The sequence below is a fragment of the Hemitrygon akajei genome, chromosome 1 (assembly GCF_048418815.1).
Source record: "Hemitrygon akajei chromosome 1, sHemAka1.3, whole genome shotgun sequence".
Classification (NCBI taxonomy): domain Eukaryota; kingdom Metazoa; phylum Chordata; class Chondrichthyes; order Myliobatiformes; family Dasyatidae; genus Hemitrygon; species Hemitrygon akajei.
Genome location: NC_133124.1, coordinates 58,618,969 through 58,633,728, shown reverse-complemented (window position 1 = coordinate 58,633,728; position 14,760 = coordinate 58,618,969). Strand labels below are relative to the sequence as shown.

Genomic DNA, 14,760 nt, shown 5'->3' with positions numbered 1-14,760 from the left:
AAAAGATATAAAAGAACTGAAATATATAATTTCATGATGTATCCAGAAGATGTTGGCTGAAGGAGCATTGTACACAGGTTCTATCTTGACCTGAATGAGCAGAATAGGCAAAGGATAATTGGTGGGTATTCTGTATTTGGATTTTCAAAAGCCATTTGACAAAGTGCCACACTTGAGGCTGCTTAGCAAGATAAAAGCCCAAGATGTTACAGGAAAGATCATTGGATAGAGCATTGGCTGATAGGCAAAAGGCAAAGAGTGAGAATAAATGGTGACTTTTCTGATCGGCTGCTGGTGACTAGTGTGTTTACGTTGTATGTCAATGATTTGGATGATGGAATTGATGGTTTTGTGACCAAGCTTGCAGATGATATACAGATAGTGGAGGGGCAGGTAGTGTTGAGGAATCAGTTAGGCTGCAGAAAGACTTGGATTAGGAGAATGGGCAAAGTAGTGGCAGATGGAACACACTGTTGGTAAGTGTATGGTCATGCACTTTGGTAAAAGGACTAAAAGTGTAGACTATTCTCTAAATGGAGAGAAAATATAAAAATTTGACGTGCAAAGGGACTTGCGAGTCCTCATGCAGATTCCCTAAAGTGTAACTTGCAGGTTGATTTGTTGGTGAGGAAGGAGAATGCAATGTTAGCATTCATTTCAAGAGGACTAGAATATAAAAACAAGGATGTAATGCTGAGGCTTTTTAAAGCACTGGTGAGGCCTCACTTGGAGTATTGAGAGCAGTTTTGGGCCCCTTATCTAAGAAAGCATGTGCTGACATTGGAGAGGGTTCAAAGGAGGTTCATGAAAATGATTCTGGGGTTGAAAGGGTTACCATGTGAGGAGCATTTGATGGCTCTGGGCTGTACTCGCTGGAACTTAGAAAAATAAGCGGGAATTACATTGAAACCTATCAAATGTTGAAAGCCCCAGATAGAATGCATGAGGAGAGAATGTTTCCTATAGCATGGAGTCTAGGGCTAGAGGGCACACCCTCAGAATAGAGGAATGTCCATTTAGAATGGAGATGAGGAAGAATTTCTTTAGCAGATGGTTGTGAATCTGTGGAATTTGTTGCCACAGGTGGCTGTGGAAGCTAGACCATTGAGTTTTTTTAAGGTGGAGGTTGATAGTTTCTTGATAAGTAAGGGCATGAAAGGTTACGGGGAGAAGGCTAGAATAATGGGATTGGGAGGGATATGGACCAACCATGATCAAATGGTGGAGCAGACTTGATGGGCTGAATGCTGTAATTCTGGTCCAATATCTTATGGTATAAATGAATATTTACAACATTCTAAATTCTTGCTTGCTGGTCTTTGAAACCACTCATACTATTGCTAATAATTATAATAGCACTCTTGAAGGGCCAAATGGCCTAATTCTGCTCCAATGTCTTCTGTAAAAAATTCACACAGATCATGGTGGGTGTGTGGAATGAGCTGTCAGAGGAAGGTGTAGAGGCTGTTATAATTTCAATGTTTAAAAAGCTTACAAACATAATAGGAAAGCTTTAGAGTGATATGGGCCAAATACAGGCAACTTGATCAGCGTGAAAGAGTTGGGCCAAAGGACATGCTTCCTGTGCTGCATGACTCTGTGACTATGAAAGACTGGCCCACAATTTAGAGCCCTAGTGATCCAAGGCTTTGGTTTGGTAGTGAGAATCAGAGTGTAATGGTGGAGGATTACTTTTTTTTTTGTTTGGAAGCTTATAAACAGTGGTGTACCTAAGGATCCAGTGCTGGGACCCTTTGTCATTTACATTAACAACAGTAATCTTGCATATGACATTAAAATTGTTACTGTTGTTGATGGTGAGTATAGCCTCAGGCTACTGAGCAACACTGGTCAGCTAGTAAATTGGTGGAGCAAGGTGATGCATAAGGGTAAGTGTAATAAGGGTAGGATATACACTATTAATGGTAGAGGTACAGATAATACTGAGGAACAGAGGAAGCTCATTGTGCAGTTCCATGGATTATTAAACATAGGTGGATAAGGAGATGAAGGCAGCATTGGGGATGTAGGCCTATATTAGCTGGGACATAGGATGTAAGAGCTTAGAGGTCATGATATACATCTTACATTTTGGTTAAGCCACAGCTGGAGTATTGTTACTGTTATGTAGTAAGACCATGATTGCACGGAAGAGGGTCCAAAGGAATGCTGCCAGGTATGGAACATTTCAGAGTTTGGATGTACTGGATTTGTTTTCTATGGAGTGAAGGAGACTGATATAGGCCTACAAAATGAGAGATGTATAGATATAGTGCATTGCAAGAAGTATTTCCTATAACAGAGACAATTAAAAAATGGTTGACGTCGAAGAGTCAGAACATTAGAGGGGATCGGAAGAAAAGATATTTTCACCCAGGAGATGGCTGCAATCTGGAATGCACTATCTGAGAAGATGCTGGTGACAGGTACTAATACAACATTTTTGAGGACAAGCTCGTGATTTGCCAAGGCATAAAAGACTACAGACCAAGTGCTAGTATTAGTATAGATGACCACTTGACTGTTGATATGGTCATGGTGGACTGAAGAGCCTAGTTATATGATTTTATGACTCTCACTGGCTCTTAAGATTGATTAAATGCATTAACACAAAGTAAAATAAGTAAAAACTGAAATGACCATTTGGTTCCAAATCTTAAGATCAGGAAAGCCCATTTATACCAATAGGGACTAGCTGGATTATTATTGTAAGGACAGCATAAAGTTGGGACGATCTGAGTGCACCCATCCTATGACATGACGGTAATGATATAATGGACATGGAACAGAGATTGAATGGATTTCCTTCCAAATAAAATAACATATCGTGTTTTTGAAAATTAGCTCACTTCTCTCAATGTATCATTCAATTTGATATGTTTTCTCTTTTTAAATAAATGAATTTACAATTCCTGTCATGCATTCCCTTTAGATGTTTTACATTGTGTCATTTTGTTTAAATACATAGATGATTTCAGGGGATAATAATGCTAAATTTAACTTTACATTTGAATAATTTGATGAGTATTATTTTCATTAGTATCCTTTTGCAGCATGTACTTAGAATGTATTGAAAAGTTTACTCTCTAATGTTAGTGAACTCTATTGATATAGACAAACAATTAATCCGGTATTTTTAGAAAAAAAGGTTAAATGAGAGTTAATACTGGAGAACTCCCATGTCCTATCTTTCTGCTAAATATAGTTCAGTAAATTCCCACTAAGACTCCAGTTGTCGCTTGTTTCCATTTGCCCTACTGCCATTCTTCGTATCTGCAAATAAACATTCTATAGTTAAACTGTGCTCTTGTCTGCAGTGGTATTGAAAAGATTAAAAGCTGAATGGACTTTACATATTCCTTGCAGAATGAGTGAATAATTATGAACAAGAGTTGAGATACTCAAAATCATATACACAGTAACACAAATGTGATAAAGCAACTTTGATTAGCAAAGGTAAAAATGGACAAAGATTTCAGCATGATTACTGTCCATTCATTAAAAGTATCTAACAAATGCAAAACACCAATCAGTAATCATATTCAAGTACAATCTTAGAATTCACTACAAAGCCATTTTACCATGTCCAAATAAATTGTTTTAATTTTGTGTTAATTTATTGCAGTTATTTTATGTCTAGAAGACTGGCTCTATGCATAAGTGATTTTCTGCACCGAATTCAGAAAACAACAAAGGTCATTGGTTCTGTTCAGAAAGAGGTAAACAAAACTAACACCACTGGAGAAAATGAGGTTAAGGGTTTTAAAATATTGAGACTTACGGAAAAGTTATATCCAAAAAGACGATTTAATTTGATCTTAGAAGATGGATAACAAATTTGAAGCAAAGAATGAAATATTAAAGATTCCTTATAGATAGTAGTGGCTGGGCAGAATGAGTTTCCAGTTAAAGCTGGAGAAGTGGATATTAGGGAATTAAACCAAAGTTAGTGCTATGTCATATGAAATGATCCTGGGCAGCTGGAAGTTTGAAAAAGGGATTGTGAAGGAATAAATTAATTTTAAAAGTTGTAATAAAAATACTATTTTAATTCATTTGCATTGAAGGAGAGAAATGTGAAATGTCACCTTTATTTTAAGGATTAAGTCCATTATAAAATATATTAGAAATGATTATGGTCACTCACTAGCTTTCAGGCTTAGAATATAATTACACTTTACTCAGACGAGGCACAATTTTCCTCAGGGTTTGCAATCCTACAGGAAGTGGCATGGCGATTGTCTGAACTTCCAATTTCATTATCAATTGAGAGTGAACTGGTGCCTAGCCAGGGGAACAAAACAACAGTTTTCATAAAAAGAATTGGTGATAATTTATTAGATAAAAATGTAATGTGTTTATTGAAAAGAATATAACTTTAGATAAAAGTAAATAACAAAATGACAAGTTTTATAATGCTATATACAGTAAAGTATAAATAGAATGCAGGGTGGGTAAGACTAGGCTGGATGAACATGCTTGAAATCTATATTAAGTTATGAGATCATCTTCCACTGTGCAGTGAATGGCTATATTTCAGTCCTCCTCATTGGACTTCCTCTATTTAGAACAATGTGTAATACAAAGAAAGGTTAGCTATTGGATAATAGTTTGAGGAGTCTTTTGAGGTTTAAGGCAAAAACTTTATTAAAAGGAAGCAAAATAGAGTTCTGCAGAGGAGTTGTCAATGAAACTGACTCATATTGGCAGATGGAGAATGATTCAGAATTCAGATATCTTATTAAAGAGCTTGTTAGATTTGGGGAGAAAATTAATGAAGGTGTATTGTAATTAACTATAAAATGAGACAAATGCTTTTCTGTAGAGTCTTAACAAATACACAGTTGTTAAGGATGCTAATTATTCAAGTGCACTAGTATAAATGAACTACAATTGTTCAAGTTCAACAGTATAAATGATTGAGACCAGCCAATCAGGCAACTTACTCCAAACATCACAGGCATAATTGAAAACAAGACCAATAAATATTTATAGAGTCATAACTAATCAAGGTGACTTCATGAGCTGGACTCATTTGCCATGTTTAGCCCACATCCCTTTAGACCGGTACTTGGTTAATGGCAAGGGTTATGGCATTAAAAAGTTTGGGAAGCCCTGCCATAGACACTGCCTATTCAGAAATCTGCCATTGAGTCATACAGCACAGAGACAGACCTTCAGCCCAACTGGCCCATGCTGATCAAGGTTCCTACCTAAGTTGTCCCATTTGCCTGTATTTGGCCCATATCCCTATCTGTTGGCCAAAAAGAACTCAGATCTACAAACAGTGAGAAGGAGTGAGGCAGGAGCAGTGGGAACAGACAAAGAAACAGACATGTCGTCACAGGGATAGAGGCTGCCATTTTGTGAGACTGTTCTTGCAGCCACCATTTTATGAATGAACTGATTCTTATTCGAGGATAACTGTGTCAGAGCAACTGACCATGGACGCAATGCATTTTCTGCAAACGTGAAACCATTTTCAGATATGAAGCTTGTTATCATGTAAAAGTGAAGGCTGGTAGAAGGAACTGCTTGTGATCTGGTGGTCTGGGCCCAGTATCTGGCCAACCTGTTTGAACTGGTTTGAACTAGTCTATGTTGGAAATAATAAAAGAAACTACCTAGTGCATGTTTGGGAAAAAGACGCATGAAATAATTCTGTTTCTAGGACTACACCTCTTCCTACCCCGTTACTTGTAAAAATCCCCTTCTCTCAATTCCTCCGTCTCTGCTGCATCTGCTCTCAGGGTGAGGCTTTTCATTCCAGAATGAAGGAGATAGTCCTCCTTCTTCAAAAATAAAGGGGCTTCACTTCCTCCACCATCAACGCTGCCCTCAACCACATCTTTTCCATTTCACGCACCTCTGTCCTCACCCCATCCTCCCGCTACAACACTAGGGATAGGGTTCCTCTTGTCCTCACCTACCACCTACCAGCTTCCATGTCCAGCACATAATTCTCCGTAACTTCTGCCATCTCCAACAGGATCCCACAACCAAGCATATCTTTCCCTCCCTCCCACTTTCTGCATTCTGCAGGTATCGCTCCTTACTCCCTTGTCCATTTATCCCTCACCACTGATCTACCTCATGCCACTTATCCTTGCAAAAGGAAGTGCTAAACCTGTCCCTGCACCTCCTCCCCCACTCCCATTCAGGGCCCCAAACAGTCCTTCCATGTAAGACAACACTTCACCTGTGAGTCTGTTGGGATCACCAATTGTATCTGGTGCTCCTGGCATGGCGTCTTTTATAACTGCTTCACCAAGCACCTATGCTCCATTCACCATAAAAAGTGTGATTTCCCAGTGGCCACCATTTTAATTCTGCTTCCCATTCTCATTCCAACATGTCCATCCATGGCCTTCTCTTATATCATGATGAGGCTACACTCAGTCACCTTTTATTCTGTCTGGGTTGCCTCCTACCTGATGGCATGAACATCACTTTCTCAAACCTGGTAATGCCCCCATTCTCTATTCCCCATCTCCTTTTCCCTCTCTTACCTTATCTCTTTGCTTTCCCATCACCTCCCTTTGGCGCACCTCCCCCTTTTTCTTTCTTCCATGGCCTCTGTCCTCTACTATCAGATTCCCCCTTCTCCAGCCCTGTATCTCTTTCACCAATCAACTTCTCAGCTCTTTACTTCACCCCTCCCCCTCCCAGTTTCACCTATCATTTTGTGTTTCTTTCTCCCCTCCTCTCCAGCTTCTAACTCTGACCCCTCATCTCTTTTGTTATTCTCCAGTCCTGCTGAAGGGTCTCTGGATGAAACATTGACTGTCCTTGGTTTCCGGCCTGCTGAGTTCCTCTAGCAATTTGGTGTGTTGCTTGGATTCTACTGTCTGCAGATTTTCTCTTGTAAGTAATTCTGCTTGTACCCTTGGGCCAGACCCAGTGAGAAGCTGACATAGGTGAGTCAGATGAGTTTGAGCCAATGAAATTGAAAGATAACAGATTGATCTGATAAGGAAAAGGATAAGAATGGAGGATTTTGCAAGTGTAAACAGCAACAACTGTATCAGACCAACTACCGCAGCAGTGGATGACCCCACACTGGAAATGTGGAGATTACATCAGAATTGAAAGGAATGCCTGGCCATTGTAGACTTCTTTCCCCAGGTAATTACATTTGCTAATCTTTGACAACTCATGGAGGGTCAGGGAAACCCAAAGGGAGTGCACACTTAGTTTTGTAAGTTCATGTGTTTGTTAACTGTTCCAATAAAGGTACTTGTCAGTAAATACAGATTCTCTCTGTGCCCACGGAATCATTATTGTTGAGAGTTAACATATCCATATACATGTTCAAGTGCCTTTTAAATGTTGCTAATGCGCCTACCTCAGCCACTTCCTTTGGTGGGTCATTCCCTATACTGACCACCTTCTTGGTGCAAAAGTTACCCCTCATGTTCCTATTATTCTCTCCCTCTCACCTTAAACCTATGCTTTCTAATTCTTGACACCACAACCCTAGGAAAAAGATTGTGTGCATTCACACTACCTTTGCCCCTCATGATTTAATATATCTCTGTAGGATCACCCCTTATTCTCCTATGCTCTTGTGATTAAAGTCCCACTCTGCCATCTCTCCATAACTCAGTCTCTTAATCCCTGGCAATATCTTTAAAAATTTTATCTGCAGTCTTTACAGTTTAATGCAATCTTTCCTAAATGGAACTCAATAATCCAAATGCATGCTCACCAATGTCTTGTACAAATGCAACATATCCCAACTTATATAGTCAATGCCCTGATTGATGAAGGTCAGCACAATAACAGCTATACTTCAAGATCCCTCCAACCTACAACACTTCCCAGGTCCTATAATGCTCTGTCTTCCCAAAATTCAACACTTCACCCTTATCCAAAGTAAACTTCATAGGCCATCCTTAAGCCCACTTGCCCAGCTATCTAATTATGTTTTAGATGTGTTTTTCCAGCATCTGTCCCTTCCTTTGCTATTATGTTCCATACGCCTACCATCACCTGTTTGAAAGTTTGTGCCCCAGATTCCTTCTCTCCTTAAAATGTATGACCTCTAAATTTAGGTACCCACCTTTGGAAAAAGACAGTGACCATCCACCTGTGAATTCACCTCAAGATTTTATAAACCTTTTTAATGTGTCACCCCTCTGCCTCTTTTGCACCAGGGAAAACATCCCAGCCTATCCATTTTCTCACTGTAACTCAAGCCCCCCATTCCCAGTAAATTTTTGTAAAACTATTCTGCACCCTCTGTACCCTAACCACATTCTCTTGTAGTATGGTGTTCCGAACCACGCACAATATTCCAGGTGTGCTCTTGTCAACATCTTGTAAGGCTGTCATATGACATCGCAGCTTTTTTATAACTCAGTGCAATGCGTAATGCACACAAGATGCTGGAGGAACTAAACAGATCAGGCAGCATCTAAGGAAATGAATAAACAGTGAACTTTTTGGGCCAAGACCCTTCTTCAAGACTCAGCCCGAAATGTTCATTGTTTATTCATTTTCATACGTATTGTCTGACTTATTGAGTTCCTCCAGCATTTTGTATGTGTTGATGTGGATTTCCTGCATTTACAGAATCTCTTGTGTTTTTAACTCAGTGTTCCATATGATGAAGGCAAGGATGTCAAATGCCTTCTTCGCCACCTTGTCTACCTACAGTATATTGCAAGGCTTGAGGAACTTGGTACTTCTTCCCACATATCTCTTTGTTTTATCACATTCCCCACAGCTTGACTATTCAATGTACTGTGTTTAACTTCCTAAAATGCATCATTTCACACTTATCTGCATTAAATTCTATTTGCATTCCTTTGATAACTTTCCCAATTGATGTAGACTCCATTGAAACTCTAGACAATCTTCTTCACTGTTCAGCCCACCACTAATTTTGGTGTCATCCACAAGCTCACTAATCATGCCAACTACATTCTCATCCAAATTGGTGAAAAATATGGCAACGCAACATTGATCCCTGTGCTACACCAATGGCCACAGTCTTCTCCTTCGTAAAAGGATGCTTCTCCTCCACCCTCTGGTACCTTCCACAAAGTCAATTTTGTGTCTAATTGGTTAGCTCACCTTGGATCCCATGTGGTCTCACCATCAGGACCCAGACCACCATTGTAGAACCTTGTCAAAAGCCAATGCCTACTTCCCTGGCCATTCCAATCTTCTTGGTCACTTCTTCACACAGTCAAAGTCATGAGGCTTTTTTGTCACCAAAGACACTCACATATTTCTACAGATGTACCATGGAGAGCATTCTAACTGACTGCATCACCGTCTGGTATGGGAGGAGCACTACACAGGATCAAAGTAAGCTGCAGAAAGTTGTAAACGCAGTCAGCTCCAATCATGGGCACTAACCTCCAGAGCATCCAGGACATCTTCAAGGAGTGTGCCTCAGAAAGGTGGCATCAGTCATTAAGGACCCCTGTCACCCAAGACATGCCCTCTTCTCATTGCTACCACCAGGGATGAGTTACAGGAGCTTGAAGGCACACACTCAACAATTTAAGAACAGCTTCTTCTGCTCTGCCATCAGATTTCTGAATGGTCATTGAACCCATAAACACTGCCTCACTACTTTGATTTTTATTTCTTGTTGCATTACTTAATTTAACTTTTAATATATATATACTTTTTACTGTAATTTACCATTTTCATTATGTATTGTAATGTACTGCTGCTGTATAACAACAAATTTCACAACATATGCCAGTGTTATTAAACCTGATTCTGATTCCATGCTGAATATCCCTAATCAATCCTTGCCCTTCCAAATGTATATTGATCCTATCCCTGATGATTCGTTAACTTTCCTGCCACTGATGTTAGGCTCCTGATGTAGTTCCTTGTCTTATTTAATCTTTGCCTGATTAATGTGGGCATCAATTTGAGGGAGAGAAGAATATTGATTGTTTAATATGAGGTGGGAAAGTTCAGCCAGACCAGTGCATGGATTGGTGTGTGTTTAATTAATTCCTATTTATTTTAACATTGTTTTGGTTAAAATAAATATGAATTAATTTGTTTAATTCTTTTGAGTTAAGAAAAAGCTGTGCAAGAGATTTGGAAATTCGGTCACAAAATGAGCGTATTCAGCAATCTATTGATGCAATAACTAGGTTTTGAAATTAATACATATGTTGTTGTTGAATATCATAATTTCTGGCCACACATATCGTTTAGTATTGCTCTTGCTAGGGATTATCTGAAGTAGGAATACTTGTGATTCTGCGTGTGTGTATGTGTGCACGAGTGTGTTAAATCCATGAAGCAGAACCGCTGTTTTGCAGACCTGTTGAAAATTTATTTATTTTTAAATCTTGCATAGACGCCTCTTGCTCCTCAAAACGTCCCATTTCCATCTTCCACGTCCCCTTCGCCCTATCTGTGACAGCCTGCGGTTCCTACAACGGGTTCATCAGTCATTTCAAAATGCACCGACCTCGCGAGGAGGCAGGTCACCTCGGATCAGAGAACCGCTAAGAAGATTGTGATTCTGGCACCTTTCAGTCCACATATGTGTATGCAATCACCGGATCAGCTATCAGGTCAATCCCGTGAGAGGGGCAGAGGGTGGCTAAAATTAGTGGTGTGTATCCAGACTTAAGAAGCGAGTGGGTAAAAGGGATCGGTGATTTGAAGCTTGAACTCCATTAATTGCAAACACTTATTTCTGTCTCCATGAAACGTTAAACAACTCTTTACCTGCATGCAATCCCTTGAGATTTCTAGCTTGGGAGACTGATTACTTGCTCTAGTGCTATATTTATCAATCCTTCAAGCCATAAAAGGTCGGGACTCTGGTTTTACATTCCACTGACGGGAGGCATTATTTTTGTACAGAACGCTGCAGCCGAGTCTGCAGCCGCCTTCCTTCCATTGCTTTCCCCGATACATCACACCGAGCGTTCTCTCTTGTATATACAACAAAATCCCAGAAAACATTTGACATTTGGTAAGTGCGCCTGCTTCTCAGTAGATTCAGCAACTCTTGCGGCGGTTCTGTGACTTAAATGTTGTTTGCCTTGTTAAAAAGTTAGGTTCCGTTGGCAGCTGACCGGTGCAGTTCTAAATGTGCACTCAACACATAGTTCAACTGGCGAGTTCGCCCAGAATCACTGGGTTTTATTAATTTGGTTTTCTGTCGGGCACACTTAGAAAGCAAGAACGCACCCGTATTATACTTCAGCTGAATTCTCCGTGGTTGGATGTTAACAATTCTATCAGAATTACTTTAACATGGGAAATTGGATGTAAATGTGCCCAAATGCAACGAACGATAGTCAATTTGCAGCCAATTGTGTTTATTAAAACGAATTATTTAAAACCATCAAACGTAGTGCCGGTTATTTAGAAATACAATTAATTTTATTTAATATGATCGATATTTATATATAATGAAAACCCTGTACTCTTATTTTGCATTTCTTGCCAATCATGATAAATTATACTGAAACTTTGCTAGATATAAAGATTTAAATGTTTCTCGGTACTGCTATAGCTGTTACTTACTTTGACCAGCTAAGGTTCGGACCAGAAATGGAAACAAAATGAAATAAATCAGAACCCTGTTACCTATATCTTGGCTTCAGCGCACTCTACACTTCACCCACTGACAATGACCTACGTACATCATTGTCGGTTTATTCTGTTTACATTAATGGAGCAGATCGTTGAGCCCTTTACCTGATTTTGTTTTTGCTTCTGCTTTATCTATGAACAGATTCCTGAGAATTCATACAACTAAGTTCCAAGAGTTGGATATTACGTTGCCAGCATGTCCTCGCTATCATTACCTTTTTACCAGAAGCACCACCGGCACTATGACCGCGACTATCGTAGTAGCCAGTTGCAGTCCACTATGCAAGACTACCGCCTGGAGGAAAAGCGCAAAATTACAACTCGCTCCCACGGGTAAGACACTGACTGTCAGGGTCACATACTGACTGGGGATGGAACACCAACCCCGAATTTGCAAAGTTCTCCAATACGTAAACGGTGTTTAGGTTGTATTTTAATGTATGCCAACAGGGAACGCTCCCAAAATTGTAACAAATTTCCAGGATTTGGTCTGAATGTAAATTCTTGACCATCTGCAGGGATCTTGGTTTAAATAACTATTAGATCTTGTTAACTTGCAGAGCAATTTCTCAGTCGAAGCTAGGGATCTCAGAAAACATCGACCTATTCCAATTAAACTCTCTCACTCTGGGAGTATTCATTAGTACAAAACTTTAAAAAAAATCCATTTGCTTGGATTCCAAAGAAGAAAAAAACAAGGAATGCTAGAAACACCCAGTGGATCAGGCAGTATCTGTGGAAGCAAAAATATAATTAATAGTTCAGGCTGAGAGACCCTTCAAGGGTATTTAACCTGCAAGGTGAACATTCTCTGTACAGATGCTGCCTCACCTGTCAAATTTCTCTGAAGCATTTTCTACTTTTATTTGTATATTTAGTTGGCCATCCTGCAAAAAGCAAATAATTAAAGTAATAATGTGGTCATAAAATGTCTAATAGTCTGCCTGGATTTTTCCACTCTATAGAATGTCTGCTTTGAAATTAATTGATTTAACAGCTATAGAAAATCTGAATCATATGTAGTAAATGTTAGAAATAAATGTGTGTTTCTCAATATTTCAAAGTCAAAGTGACTGCCATTTGATTGAGTTGATTCCCATAAAATGGTATGGTGAATTGAATGATCCCATTTAATAGACCAATCTAAATCTTTCAGGTGCTAATAAATTTCACTATTTGCTTCCAGCTGTGGTTGCTTTGAATGTATTTTGTTTTATACTGGTCTATTGTAGGTTTCAGACTGAAATCATGCTATAAACACCCAATTATACATGTAGCCTAGTCAGTCACAAGAAAGTAGTGTGGTGAAGCAGGGAGAGGGTTAATCTCTCAGCTCTACTGGTTTTACTCAATAATCAGCCAATCATAACAATAGAAATAAAAGCACCTTGCATATATATCATACCACTAACATAGTAAAATAGTTTGGTGCCATTATGATATGAACATGAAAGGTTACTAGCAAACCCTTAACACCACTAAGACATCTAATATATCTTCTCTCTCAGTGGTAATTTGCTGTAAAATTCCATTATCCTCCACCCTGAATTCTCCAACTTTAATTGCCTTCTCCACAGCAAAAACAGATGAGAAATATTCATTTAATATTCTACCCATATCCTTTGACTCCATGCACGTATTGCTAATGGACCTTGTATATTCTCTGGATACTCTTTTGCCTTTAATATACTTATTTTATTCACATTCTTTCCTTAATCTTTGCCCATCAGTGCTATCCCCTATCTGATCTCCTACTTTGTCCTCTGCAGGTCCTGTAGAGCCACTTCTATTTTCACTTTCCCTACTGCCACTACGATCTTTTTCTTTAACCGACACTCCATATCCCTTGACCTTTGACTTGCACTTTTTTAATCTTCCACCCTTACAGGAATGCTTAGGCTCTGAACTCTCACTGTTTTATTTTTAAATGACTATTGCCCTCTCTGCTATGAGAACCAAATAATTTTTGTATGGGAGATTAGGAGAAAGGTAAAACAATTGTTAACAAGAGGATGTCAACAACAATTTTTCAATCTCAGCAATTTACCATTTGATGGCATGTAAAGAGGGTCACTTTGAATGGTTAAGCAAACACAGACAATGCTGTTCCTTCTGAGTTAGTTTATTGTAACTGTCACTATTAATTATGACATTATATTGGGAACATGAGTATATACTACTTGTGGGAGTTTTCTATTCTAAATGTTCAGATCAGGATTTTGGGCATTTGAGCTAGAAAATTTTCTGTATTAATTTTGTGTGACTCATGAAGGATTTTAAGTGCTACACTAATTACATTGCATGATTTATAATAGCAATTTGCCTGGCCACCATCAAACATTGGTGTATTTGTTACTAGATTTGCGTCTTCCTATGTTGAAGTTGAAAGTATGTTGCATTAGCACTTTTTCTATGGTAGTGGACTGAGCCGGATCAAAGAGCAAATTTCTGTAAAGTATTGTGTGTCTATAGACATGATTTCATTGTTTTATTATTTTGCAAAGCGATTTTAATGTCACGTATTTTCCAAAAAAGCTTGGGATGGTAGTCCAAACAACACACACAAAATGCTAGAGGAACTCAGCTGGTCAGGCGGTATCTATGGGGGGGGGGAAAAGTATAGTCAACGTTCAAACACGAGGAAATCTGCAGATGCTGGAAATTCAAACAACAACACACACAAAATGCTGGTGGAACATAGCAGGCCAGGCAGCATCTATAGGGAGAAGCGCTGTCGACATTTCAGGCCGAGACCCTTCGTTTCAGGGCAAAATCCTTCCAAAGGGTTTTGGCCCAAAATGTCAATAGTACTTTTTTCTACAGATGCTGTCTGGTCTGCTGAGTTCCTCCAGCTTTTTGTGTGTGAAGCTTGGTTTGCCAGCATCTGCAGATATCTCTTGTCTGTGATTGGGCTGGGTAGTATTTTTATTTCACACCTCGCATCTGATACAAATGAATTTAGGTGCAGAATTTCATTGAATGCTGTCAGTTGGCTGCTTTGTTCAGTAGATGACTTGGGAGCAGAAACTGATACATGGAAATTTGTGGCCTTGAACACTGATGTGGTTGTTCTTATGAGTTTGTTCTGACACCAGAGTTCATGCAGTCCGACAGCACTCTTTTAACAACATGAATAGGGGCTAGTTAACTGTTTTGTTAGTCAAACCGCCA

At 39.2% G+C, this 14,760-nt stretch overlaps 1 protein-coding gene across 4 annotated transcripts in view; it reads left to right on the top strand.

Annotated features, from left to right (window-relative positions):
• Positions 1–10,628: 10,628 nt before the first annotated feature.
• The window catches only part of myom1b (myomesin 1b), a 159,676-nt gene continuing 155,544 nt past the window's right edge, over positions 10,629–14,760 (top strand). For 2 of the 4 annotated variants that reach the window (XM_073043756.1, XM_073043748.1), the window contains exons 1-2: positions 10,629–10,963; positions 11,732–11,922. In XM_073043756.1, coding sequence (XP_072899857.1) covers positions 11,786–11,922 — 137 coding nt within the window. In that variant the 5' untranslated portion in view covers positions 10,629–10,963; positions 11,732–11,785. The remainder of the gene's footprint in view (positions 10,964–11,731; positions 11,923–14,760) is intronic. The other 2 variants (XM_073043766.1, XM_073043777.1) reach the window with 2 other exon arrangements.